The following is a 12,314-nucleotide window of genomic DNA, read 5'->3' as shown; positions in this document are numbered from 1 at the left end:
ATACTAAGTATTTTTCATTATTTATATTTAGAAAGACTGTAACATACTGCTGAACATTAAGAAACATACTTTAGAAAATGGCCCTATAATCTCACACCCTCAGTACAAAATGATTGTTTTCTATAACTTTCTAGTATTTTGTCAGCTTCATATTTAACGCTGTAGTGCGTGTATGATTTGCCTTTTCTTCCCTGCCACATACTGAATTGTCCTATAATTGTAATTTACTAATCTTTTCCATGTAATTGAATCTTTAGGCTGATGAAATGTTTTTGCTACCACAAATATTATTGAACGAGCTTGTGCCTATGACATTCCCAATATTTTAGATGTTTTACCTAGGATAGATTTCCAGAAGTGGTATTACTGCATCAATAATTCATAAATGTTTAAAGCTCCTAGTAGAACTTGGCTTTAAATATATATATATGTATGTACAGGGTGCTGTCTTAGCTTCATTGCTCTCATTCCAACTCCTACAAAGACACAAAGGCTTTGCTGAAGGGAAGGGGTGCCAGGGGTGCCATCTCTTGTAGATTTCTCTGAAGCCAAGTACCAGCTGGGTGTTTTCACCGCAGATCTGAGCGGACCCAGCACGCAGGACTCACCTTCCCCGCGCCCGCTGCCCCTGTGCCTGCTGTTGTGAAGTGGGAGCACCTCCAGGGATGCGATGCCCGCGCTCTCCAGGATATTCACGTCCACGCTCAGCCTCCCGGCCAGCTGCTGGGGCCGCACGCTGATGCTGTGCTCATACTTGCCCAGACGCCTCTGCAGAAGCTCCTCGTAACTCAGGAAGAAGGCGGCCTTGTCCTTGCTGGGAATCACCGCAGAAGCTCTGAATATTTCAGTCCCCTTTTCTCTGTCAGGAAAAAGAAAAAGGACCTGAGGGAGGTTCAGAGGTGGATAGAGCCAGGTTCCCTCAGTCCCCACAGGGCACCAGCCTCTCAACCAGCCTGCCAGGGAGACCCTTGGGTGCGAGTGTGGGTCCTGAGAAAAGAAAAATGAAAATTAGTTTTGGAAGAAGTAAAACCCCGTGCTCGAGGAAGGTCACCAGGGGTCAAAGAATACTGAGCAGGAGAGGACTCTAAGACGACTGTCCCGTTCTCCCTCTCCTGAGGCAGACCCAAAGGAGCACTGGGAAAGGAGACTGAGTAGGTGAACTGCTAGGAGAGAGAGCTTTGGAGTCAAGCTGTGAACCGTGCTCTTCGTTTAACAAGGATGGCCACTGAATCTTGGCATTTTACGTAACTTTAAAATAGCTAACGTACTAGGTTTTCACACCCTGGTAAAGTTTGGTGGACATGTTTAGTAGGAAATGTAGGGAACAAGAACTCCAAAGTTGATTAAAAGGAAAATACACTCCACATGCTTTCAGTACTTAGAGTGAGGGTTCTCGGATTCGAAGTGGCAGACTGACCTGACCACCAGAAGAATAAGCGGGAGTGAGACATTTCAAGAAGTTTCCGGAAGGCTTGGGGTATTCAGTAGAGCAAGAACTTTACAGCTCAGAACGTGCAGGAAAGGACTGCAGCAAAGGAGAGAACCCAACTGTGTGGCAGAATCTTAGACAGACTGCAGGCTCTGAATTCCGGACACCACAAGACGGAAGGGAGAAGAGGAACCCAATATACAGAGGATAATTCCAAGTCCAACATGACTGAATGACTAAGCGAATCGGCTTTCTATACTCCTCCTTCCCCGAACTGGAAAAAGACACAAGTGTTGAAATGAAAACGTTCAAGCACTGAGCGACATGGATGAAAAGAGACTGAAACGTAAACCCACCATTGTAAAACTTCAGAACAGCACAGAGAGAGAACACGTGAAAGGGATGTTATCCGATCCCATTAGATGTATTATCAACAATACCGGATGTTATAAGACACTGGAGCAATCCCTTAAAGTTCAAAAGGAAAAGCATTTTGACCTCAAGGTCATACACAGCCAAAATATATTAATCAAGTCTCAGAAAGTTCACCTCTCATGCACCCATTCTGAGAAAGTTACCTCAGAATATGACGTCTGCAAAGTAAAGGTGAAAGCCGAGGAAGAGGAAAGTGTGGAATCCGTGAAATAAAATCAACCCAAAAGAAAATGACAAGAGATACCAGGGTAAAAGTGTTGCATCAAGGCTGAAAAACAATAAAAGTGCTTTATGGAAGTAAAGACATTCATGTTTTAACAGCCCCGAAATCACAGTGTCTCCCAGTTGGTGATGGCTTTCAGCTGCTGTTGGCCAGATATCAGCAGTGATACGGATGTCAGTGTTTGCAGAAACTTGGTCGTAGCTGTTCATTTTGTTATCATTTGAAATGAGTTATATGTCTCGCTAGATGTTACATAGTAAGAAAAAAGAGAAGCCATTAGAAACTCCAGGAAAAAATAGATACATATTTCATGATTCAGCTAAACTAACCGCAGCATAATTCTGAACAACTGTGATAAAGATCACTTGGGACAAAGCTATGGTCTAACAGAGTTAGGTTTTAATACCTTGCTACAGCCAGGGAAACCACATACCAGAGGCACCAAGACGCAACTCATCAAACAAGGAAGAGACAGGGTTATTGCAGGATTAGGGAAAGGACGGAGGATAGGTTAAAGTTAAACAGAGCAGTGTTTGGGCAGACTCAAAGCTAAGGCTGTGTGTAAAACCATCATTTCAGCCTGGAATGAGAAGCAGACTCAAGATTCTCTGTGTCCTTAGAAACTACGACATTAAGATAAACTTGGAACTTTCTGCCTGAAAACCCCTTATCTGAAGCTCTGGACCTTGGTTGCTTTTCTGTATCTAAGTGAACCCATGGCTCACGTCTTCCAGACAAGAGTGAGACACTCCCTTGTCACTAATAAAACTTCCAACAGCAAAGTTTCTGGCAGTCTATTATTTTAGAGAACTAAATTTCTCAAAATGATGTCTTTTTATTCATGAGGAAAATTGGGTTATCAAGTTCACCCCATGTTATCTAGATATAAAGATCCCTTTTCTGCCAGCAGGAAGGCCTTCACATTGGGCTGGTGGAGAGGAAAAAATATTCTTAGTGTACTAGGTGGGTCTCCATGCAGTTCATGTTATTTATATAGTCATTAAAAAGCTATTGCTATGTATTGGTTTCGATGTTTAGATTCCGTTTACAGACAAAAGAAAGAATAAAAGTATTACAAGTCAGAATTAAGACGCTAATAACTCAAACAATGATTAGGTAACATCATGAAAAATGAGAAAGGAGAGAGACAGTGGAGGTTAGGGGAGGGAGTATCATCCTTCCAGATAGTAGGGATGGTCCAAGATAGTCTAAACACTGCTGAATCGATGGAAGAAGAAATAAAATAGTAATATAAAAATCGGAATGCAGAGTAAAAATAGGAGTTTTGTCAATTTGCTATATACCCTTCCTTTACAGCGAAGAGTCAACAGATGTCTTATTTTTATCAAAAACAATTTTTTTGAAGTATGACCATCATAATATTTAGAGTTAGGGAGGTAACTAAAAGAAAACCATGTACAGCCCAGGCATAGTGGTTCACACCTGCAATCCCAGTACTTTGAGAGGGCAGTGCTGGGAGGACTGCTTGAGCCCAGAAGTTTAAGATCAGCCTGGGCAATGGAGCAAGACCCCATTGCTACAAAAAATAAAAATTAAAATTAACTGGGTGTGGTAGTGGACACCTGTAATCCCAGCTACTTGGAAGGCTGAGGTGGGAGGATCGCTTGAGCCCAGGAGGTTGAGGCTGCAGTGAGCTATGATTGCACCACTGCACTCCAGCTGGGCAACAGAGTGAGACCTCATTCAAAAAGAAAAGAAAAGAAACTACATATAGAAATATTAGAAGGGGATATGTCTAAGAGCTGATAATGAGAGACAGGTATGGTAAAATTTTCCTTTTTGTTGCAAACACTAATCTACTACATTATTCACCAGATATATTTATTATTTTGATAAAAAAGAAAAAAGAATGGGAAAAATACTTGGAGGAAAGGAAGGTAGCAAGATGAACAGGCAAAGGCATAGAAAACCTGACACGTTTTTGATTCCTTCGTTAACCAGTACTTACCCATTTTCTTCTGTGGTTTTATTCCTTTTCTCTTTTACCCTATCGTCACGCTTCTTTTCTCTCTCTGTAATTTCACCCTGATACACCTTGTCTCCAATAAGCCTGAAACACAAGAGACAGCTGTGCTACAAGCTTGCAGTTCCAAGACAAATTCAAACACGGATCTCATAACCATGACAACCCCAGGAAATATTTTTATTTACCTCTTGGATGTGTAGAAAGAATGCATTCCAGACTAGGGCACTACCCTTGAATCATTCATTTCACTCTAGGGCAATTTTCAGCAGGTCCAAATAGCAAGACCCAACCCACAGTGCCACCGTGATTCTCCAGGAGAAAAATCACAAGATCTGCACACATTCCCATGAAGATTTACCCACTTACATCTGATCTGGACCAAATATTAAAGCCAACACCTACTCTGTTTTGCATATCTTTTCTTCTTGGCTCAGAGGAGGAGGAAAGATACCCAATCTAGTATATCAAAGTTTCCACGCTGCCTTGTCTTTCAGGCTTCAACTTTACCATGGCCTCCTCAAAGCTATTCCCAGATCTCCCTAACTAAAGATGCCCCTCTCGGTCTGACTTGCCATCTTTATAATATTTGTAACTGTCGGAAATTCATCTCATTCATTCTTTGTTCATTTGTCTATTGACTGTTTCTCTCCACTGGAATCTGTGCAGCACAGTGACAGAGAAGTGCACCAATTTCCATGAAGAGTACCTGGCCCATAATGGTCATTCATTTGTTGCAAGGGAGGAGGGAAAGAAAGAAAGAGAAAAAGAAGGAGGAAAGAAAGAAAATGAACGAAAAAAGAAAAAATGGAAGGCAGAAAGAGGAGGAGGGAGGGAAAGGGAGGAAAGGAAAGGAAAGGAAAGGAAAGGAAAGGAAAGGAAAGGAAAGGAAAGGAAAGGAAAGGAAAGGAAAGGAAAGGAAAGGGGAAAGGGGAAAAAGGGGGGAAAGGAAAGGGAAAGGGAAAAGGGAAGGGAAGGAAGGGAAGGAAAGGAAGGAAGGGAAGGAATGGAAGGAAGGAAGGAAGGAAGGAAGGAAGGAAGGAAGGAAGGAAGGAAGGGAGGGAGGGAGGGAGGGAGGGAGGGAGGGAGGGAGGGAGGAAAGGAAGGAAGGAAATGAATGAACCAATCAATGAATAAACAAAAGAGTTGGCCTTCTGATCCATATGCCAACTATTGGAATATAAATCCTCACAGCTAGAAGGCTGTGGACCTCACATCATCTCAGGCTCACCCTGACAACTCCACACAGAAATCTTTGTCCTTGACCAGTGTGTCACCTACATGGTGAAGTTGGTGATAAATGCTGCTGCTGGAATCTGCACCTGAAACTCAATCTCCTGGTCCTCAGAAGCTCTGTTCAGCATTTTGCAGGAAACCGCAGTGAAGGCATAACGGGAAATGATGGTAGACTTCACCGAGAATTCTGTCATCAAGGGTTTGGTTTTCTGTAGGAATGAAAACACACAGTATTATCGGTGATGCAGGAAAGCATTTTGGTGGTAGGAGAACGTCTTTTTTCCACAAGGGAGATAATCCTCAGTTTGGGAGCCTTTGGCATGTGATTCCAGTCTCCGTTCTTCATCTCGTCCTGATTTCACCACTTTTAACTCCCTTCCTTTGTAAAACAACCTTGGTTGTTCTGCGTAAACAGTAACACATAAGCACATCTTTTAACCGAACTTCAACAAGGGAACACAGCGAAGATGTCCAATTTCGCAGAAAATACGCATTCTTTAAACAGTTCAATCAAGTATTAGAATTTTAGAAGTTAAGTATGTACTGGATATAATATTCTTCTGTTAACACTTTTAGATCACATTTACAGGACTACTGAAATGCTCCAAAAAACAAAACATGACTAAAAAATTCTCATGTTTTAAAATTAGTTTCAATGCCCACGTAGAGAATTGACACACCCGAGCTTCCCTATCTGAATTATAGTCATGTTACTGTGAAATAGGAATCTATACTGAACTCAGCAGAGTATCTGGAGAATTAGAACCCAGAAAAAGGAAAGCCTAAGTCTGTGCCGATTAAATTTATCCCAAAAGCCTCTGATAAGAGCAGTAACTAGGAGTGATGTAAAAGCCCGTTAAAACTCTGCAGGGTTTTTTCTAGCCCTCACAACAGAGCTACATCTGATGACAGCTGGTAGCAGAAGGCCGAAGGAGGAAGAAGACACTTGTAAGGAAAACCGCAAGCCGCTACTAACAGCCATTATCTAACATCAGGAACTGGGGCTGTAAGCAATTGACAAGCATATTATGGGCTGTATCCTCCTAAAACACACATGTGGAAGCCCTAACCCACCATGGGAGGCAGTGGGGCGTAGGGAAGGCAGTATTTGGAGGTGAGTGCCTCTGGGGGTAGATTAAATGAGACCATGAAGGTGAGGTCGCTAGGATGGGATTAATGTCCTTAAGAGAGGAGACCTAAGAGAGCCAGCTCACTTGCATGCTCACTCTCTCTCTCTCTTTCCACCCCCCCACCCCCGTCTGCATGCACCAAGAAAGACCACGTGGGCACACGTTGAGAAGGCGGCCATCTGCAATCCATGACAAGAGCCCTCATCAAAAACCAAGCCCTGCAGAACCTTAGTCTTGGACTTCCAGCCTCTAGAACTGTGAGATCATAAATGCATGTTGTTTAAGCCACATGGTCTATAGAATTTTTGTTACAGAAGCCCAAGCAAACTAAAACAAACTAAAACACCTACCCTGTGGCACTCTTGGAAGACATATGCAGTAGGTGCTTTATTCCCATTTCATAGATGGAGGGAAGTGAAGCTTAACGAAGGCACATATTGGTCCACACCAGCAGGTAATGGATGTGGGACTTGAACCCAGTCCCACTTACTTCAAAGTCTGCACTGGCTACTATCATGCAAGGCTGCCTGGCTGCCCTCTGCAGACAGGTCCTACTCATCATTCTGTACTCAACCCCATCCTGGCCTTTGGCACAGTCTCTGAAAACATGCTGAATGCAACTGGCTTATGCTAACAAGATTCTCCTCTCTCCTTCAGAAACTGTGGTCTAGCTGCACAATTTTTATTGCAACCCTCAACTGCTTTATTAATTTATTTATAGCCTTAGGTTTGTTTTCAAAACAGATATAAAGCTGTGACCTGTTGCTATCAAAGACATATTCCTGCTGTGACATACAAAGATCATCACAAACCTTGCTTCAAAGGGGTTGCTACAGAGGGTTATTCTATTGAAACAAACACTTACTCAAAATGTTTGCATCAAATCATGCTCTGCATGCAAACCACGAAGTCTGAGAGAGATTTTCTATGATGTACGAGAGAAGCGGCTAGGAACATCAAGCGCGCCGGCTGGGCGTGGTGGCTCACACCTGTAATTCTGACCCTTTGGGAGGCCATGGTGGCCGGATCACCTGAGTTCAGAAGTTCAAGACCAGCCCGGCCAACATGACAAAACCCCGTCTCTACTAAAAATACAAAAATTAGCTGCATGTGATGGTGCGTGAGTGCAGTCCCAGCTATTCAGGCGGCTGAGGCAGGAGAATTGCTTGAAGCAGGGAGGCGAAGGTTGCAGTGAGCCAAGATTGTGCCACTGCTCTCCAGCCAGGGTGACAGAGCAAGATCCTGTCTCAAAAAAAAAATTATATATACATATATATTTATATATATATATATAAAGCACAGCTGAGAATGGACTCAAACACCCATAAGACAGGGAGCTGCAAGGGTCGGAGCCACGCACATGCGCAAGGGGAGAGACTGGGCAAGTGCTCCATGCAGAAGCATCGGGGCCGTTCGCCTTCGTAGCAGGTTGTGCAAGAACTTCCAGTCTTAGTGACTGAAAAAAGCCAAAGACAAATGGAACAGCTTAAGGAAAGCGTTAGGGGATGTGCATCTTTCTTAGACAGCCAGAAGAAGTAAACATGTACAATTCATTTAAGTAACCATCAAGGTAAGATCAAATCTGAGCACAGTGGGAATATTTTTGCCTAAAAGAGGAAAAGAAACCTTCCAGTTTGGTCTGAGAAGGATTTACTTCAAAGCAGCGCTTCTCAAAGTGTGGTCCTTGGACCAGGGGCCTCACCATCACCTGGAAACCTGCTGGAGATTCTCAGACTCTGTCTAAACCCACAGAATCAGAAACTCAGGGGGTGGGCCCAGCAAGCTGTGGTTTAACAAGCCCTCCAGGTCATTCTAGTGCCTGATCAAATCTGAGAATGACTGTTTTAAGTAATTGAACTTTAAAACGTATGTTTCTTCATCTGCAAGTGAAGAGGGCTTAAACAAATCACTAAAATTACATGCACATCTGTGATCCACAGATTTAAGGCAAAGCTAAAACTAAAATTGCATTCACATCTGTGATCCACAGATTTAAGGCAAAGCTAAAACTAAGGAACAAAACCTTCAGGTTTAGGAAATCACGTCTGAATTGAGAAGTTTGATTATACAGTATCATTTTATGGAAATCTAGTCTCTTCAGACAAAATCTGTCTCTCTCCCCCAAAGCGATTAGGATTAAAACAGAGACTCGACATGTAGTTTTACTAAATGTTTCTATGAAAGGATCTCATTAAAAACATTCCATACCTTTCAGTAAAGGCAGTGAGGATTAGGCTGGGGTGGGAACGACAAGGATCTTGGCAGCATGACAACATGTGGGGGTTTTTTAAAGTTAAAATTTGTATCTCATTATCTTTAAAAAAAAAAAAAAAGAACCCCAAGGTGAATAAGACCATGAATTGACATGAAGTGTTTACTTTGATCTGTGTTATTTCTGGAAACAGGTTTTCTTTCTAAATTATCCATGATTAAATATATTATTTTATCTCCAAATCTAAGCTGGTGTATAAGAAATGGCCCGTGGCTGTGATCTTGTGAATTTGTGAAGAATTTAAAGTACCACAGCTCTGATTTCTATAGATGCTTGGGAAAGCAAATAGGAACTAATGCTCTAAAAAATCCTGTGAACTCAGCATATTCTAGCTTTATCATTCTCTGCTTTATTTAAAATTTAAACTAGTTTTTAAAAAATTATCAAGTAACATATGCACATGGTAAAAACTTCTAACTATGGTGAATAAAAAATGAAAATAGCAGTCTCCCTTCCACCCTGGATTCACAGTTCCATTCCCCAGAAACAGTATTTAACAATTTTTGTATACCCTTCCATAAATATATGCTACACTAATTGGCTTAATCTCACCTAATGATATACATAGTTAGTTCATCTTACTTTATCTATGTTTTAGCAATTTCACGCTGCTTAACAAATCACTCTAAAACTCAGTAGTTTAAAACGGCAGCAATCCTCATGTTTTCTCTCGGGGTTTCTGTGGGTCAGGAATTTCAGAAGGGCTTGGCTGGGTGGTTTGGCATCTGTATAGAGGGTGGCTGAAGCTGGAACTGTGAGTTGCTGAGGCAGCCAGGACTGGCATCTCTCCATCTCATATTGTCCTCAATCCCCTCTATATGGTCCTTCCAAATGGGCAAGTGTAGATGAACTCACAGCATGGGCCACTGCACAGGAGTCAGGCTGGTCACCTGGTAGCCACAAGCTTCACTGGTCACTTGGTAGCTTTCCCAACAGTGAGGTGGAAGCTAGATGCCCTGTCATGCCCTGACCTCAAAAATCACAATGTATTACTTCTCTCATACTCTACTGGTCAAAGCAGTCACAAAAGCACACTCAGTTTCAAAGACAGAGGGCACAGACCCCCATCTCCATTGGAGGAATGGCACATTGAAGTGCCTCCATCTTTGGAAAATACAATCTGCCACTGAAAAAAATATCTACCTCCTTCCTTTCTAAAAATAGCTGCAGTTTTAATTACCCAGTTCCCCCATCATCCATCAACACTTTATAATCATTTTTCATTTTTGGAACGTCCTTTCAGATGGCCCTGCTCTCTCATTCATCTGTAGCAGGAGTAGGCAAGCTATGTCAAGTAGGCTGCACTGTTTTGCAAATAAAGTTTTATTGAAACACAGCCACATTCATTTACATACTGTCTATGGCTGCTTTTCTGCTACAATGTCACGAAAAACATGGAGAATAACTCAGCTGAGCTCAGCTGCTCTTGCCAAGGAGCCCGTCCATGAGGGAAGCTGCACTGCCCCCTCCAGAGCAGCCATCTGCCAACTGAACACCGCAGAGCAACCTCCGGCAACACCACAGGCCAGAAGAATCATCCAGCTGAGCCCTGCCTAAACCCTTCCCCAGCAAATGATGTGATGAAATGGTTGTTGCTCTAAGCCACTGAATTTTGTGGGAAATGTTTGTGCAGCAGATCTGGAACGGCTGCCTAGTTTCTGTAGACATTCAAGTTTGCAACGCCACTTCAGCGTGACGTGCTGAACTTAACCAAATTTTAGTTAATTTAGTTATTTCCAACTCTATGCCCGTTCTGATCTTTACATACTTTGTTACGGTTTGTAAACTACACTTTCGGCATATTAAAAACATCCTTGAAATTTTTGGGGAAATGTTAGATTATGAAGATGAACTGTAAAGAACAACAGCTTCTGAAATCCAAACTCTTCTCCTTTCCAGTATAGGCCAAAGTCATTTCCTGCGCGACTTTGCCAAGTCACATAGGTAAGAGATAGTCAATCCCCCATGGCCATCTAAAGCCCCAATTTCCAATCCTGCCTCTTTCAAAAAAGAACACAGGGACAACGTGGCCAATTCAAGGCTTTTTGCAATGGTAATTGTTTGATAACCAATAAAATATATACTAAATAGAATTCAGTCTTTGGTGCTAATTCAAAAGTTACTCGTGAACCTCAGTTATCGTCCATTAAATTGGACACATTGAAGACAGAGGACATAAAACTGAATGTATTCTCTGAACTGTAGTCACAGTCTGACACTTTTCAAAAATTCTTCTTGTCAACTTAGCACGTAATTCTTTCACATAAAAGCAAAATACTAATGGGGGGAGAGTATTAGGCAGGTAAAAAAAAAATAACACTGTGTTAAGCATTATTATGTCTCATGGTGGTCTAAACAGAAACTGTTTCTAATGCCAAGAAGAAGAAGGAGGAGGAGGAGGGGAAGGGGAAGAAGAAGGAAGAAAGGAGGAGGAGGAGGGGAAGGGAACAAAGAAAAAGAAGGAAGGAGGAGGAGGAGGGGAAGGAGAAGAATAAGGAAGAAAGGAGGAGGAGGGGAAGGGGAAGAAGAAAAAGAAGGAGGAGGAGGAGGAGGGGAAGGAGAAGAATAAGGAAGAAAGGAGGAGGAGGGGAAGGGGAAGAAGAAAAAGGAGGAGGAAGAGGAGGGGAAGGAGAAGAATAAGGAAGAAGGAGGGGAGACGGGGAAGAAGAAAAGGAAGAAGGAGGAGGAGGAAGAAGAAACAAGGAAGAAGAAAGAAGAGAAGGGAGAGAAGGAGAAGGAGGGAGAAGGGGAAGCTTCTGCTTACATCTTAGACAAGCAGAAGTGCACGGCCCTAGCGGCACAGTGTTCCAAGTAAAATTTAGCTCCTTCTGCTAATAGTTTTTGCTCAGTACTATTTTTAAAATGGATCAAAATCATCTTCACTTGGTATGCTGGAGACTATTTTTAATGTGATGGTGATTTGTTCTTATTTATGAGACATGAAATAATTTCATTAAATTTAAAATGTGAAAATTATAAGACACATGACAGTATTGAGTTTATTACAGTATCTTCTTATATCTAAATCAAGTGTATAGATTTAGTAGAATTTTCCACAATATTACATCAAGAATATGAAGTTTAGTTTATGGGCCCAAGAGACAGACTGAAAAAATGTTCAAGAAACTATTTTAGTTTTTGTGCTTCTGCTACAATTCTCCCAAGAGCCCCTGCTGTTACCGACATACCACAGCCTGGCCCTTCTCTTACAGTTCCCTTGGTGCGGAATCTACTAGATTCAATTAGGCACAAGTCTATCCCCCTCCCAGTTACCAGCCCTTACCCCTGCCCTGGTGGATTGTGGGACTGTAAACATGGAGAAGAGAAACCATTAATGCTACTTCTTCCTGTTTCCTTCCCTTCCCCTTCTCCCTCCTTCTCCTTCTCTCCCTTCTCTTCATTCTTCTTCCTCCTTCTCCTTCTTCTTTCTTTTCTTCCCCTTCCCCTCCTCCTCCTTTCTTCCTTCTTCTTCCCCTTCCCCTCCTCCTCCTCCTCCTTCTTCTTCCTTCTTTTTCTTCGTTCCCTTCCCCTCCTCCTCCTTCTTCTTCTTGGCATTAGAAACAGTTTCTATTTAGACCATGAGACATAATAGTGCTTAACACAGT

At 42.3% G+C, this 12,314-nt stretch overlaps 1 protein-coding gene across 6 annotated transcripts in view; it reads right to left on the bottom strand.

Moving 5' to 3' along the window:
* Positions 1–12,314, bottom strand: part of ITIH5 (inter-alpha-trypsin inhibitor heavy chain 5) — a 194,077-nt gene that overhangs the window by 148,410 nt on the left and 33,353 nt on the right. For all 6 annotated transcript variants that reach the window (XM_035306695.3, XM_078329330.1, XM_054258417.2 and 3 more), the window contains exons 3-5: positions 5,353–5,516; positions 4,057–4,158; positions 609–859 (exon numbers count right to left, since the gene is read on the bottom strand). In XM_035306695.3, the coding sequence (XP_035162586.3) occupies positions 609–859; positions 4,057–4,158; positions 5,353–5,501 (502 nt within the window). In that variant the 5' untranslated portion in view covers positions 5,502–5,516. The remainder of the gene's footprint in view (positions 1–608; positions 860–4,056; positions 4,159–5,352; positions 5,517–12,314) is intronic.

Source organism: Callithrix jacchus, chromosome 7, assembly GCF_049354715.1.
Source record: "Callithrix jacchus isolate 240 chromosome 7, calJac240_pri, whole genome shotgun sequence".
Classification (NCBI taxonomy): domain Eukaryota; kingdom Metazoa; phylum Chordata; class Mammalia; order Primates; family Cebidae; genus Callithrix; species Callithrix jacchus.
Note: the sequence above shows the minus strand (reverse complement) of the source record. Positions and strands in the feature narration are given on the sequence as shown.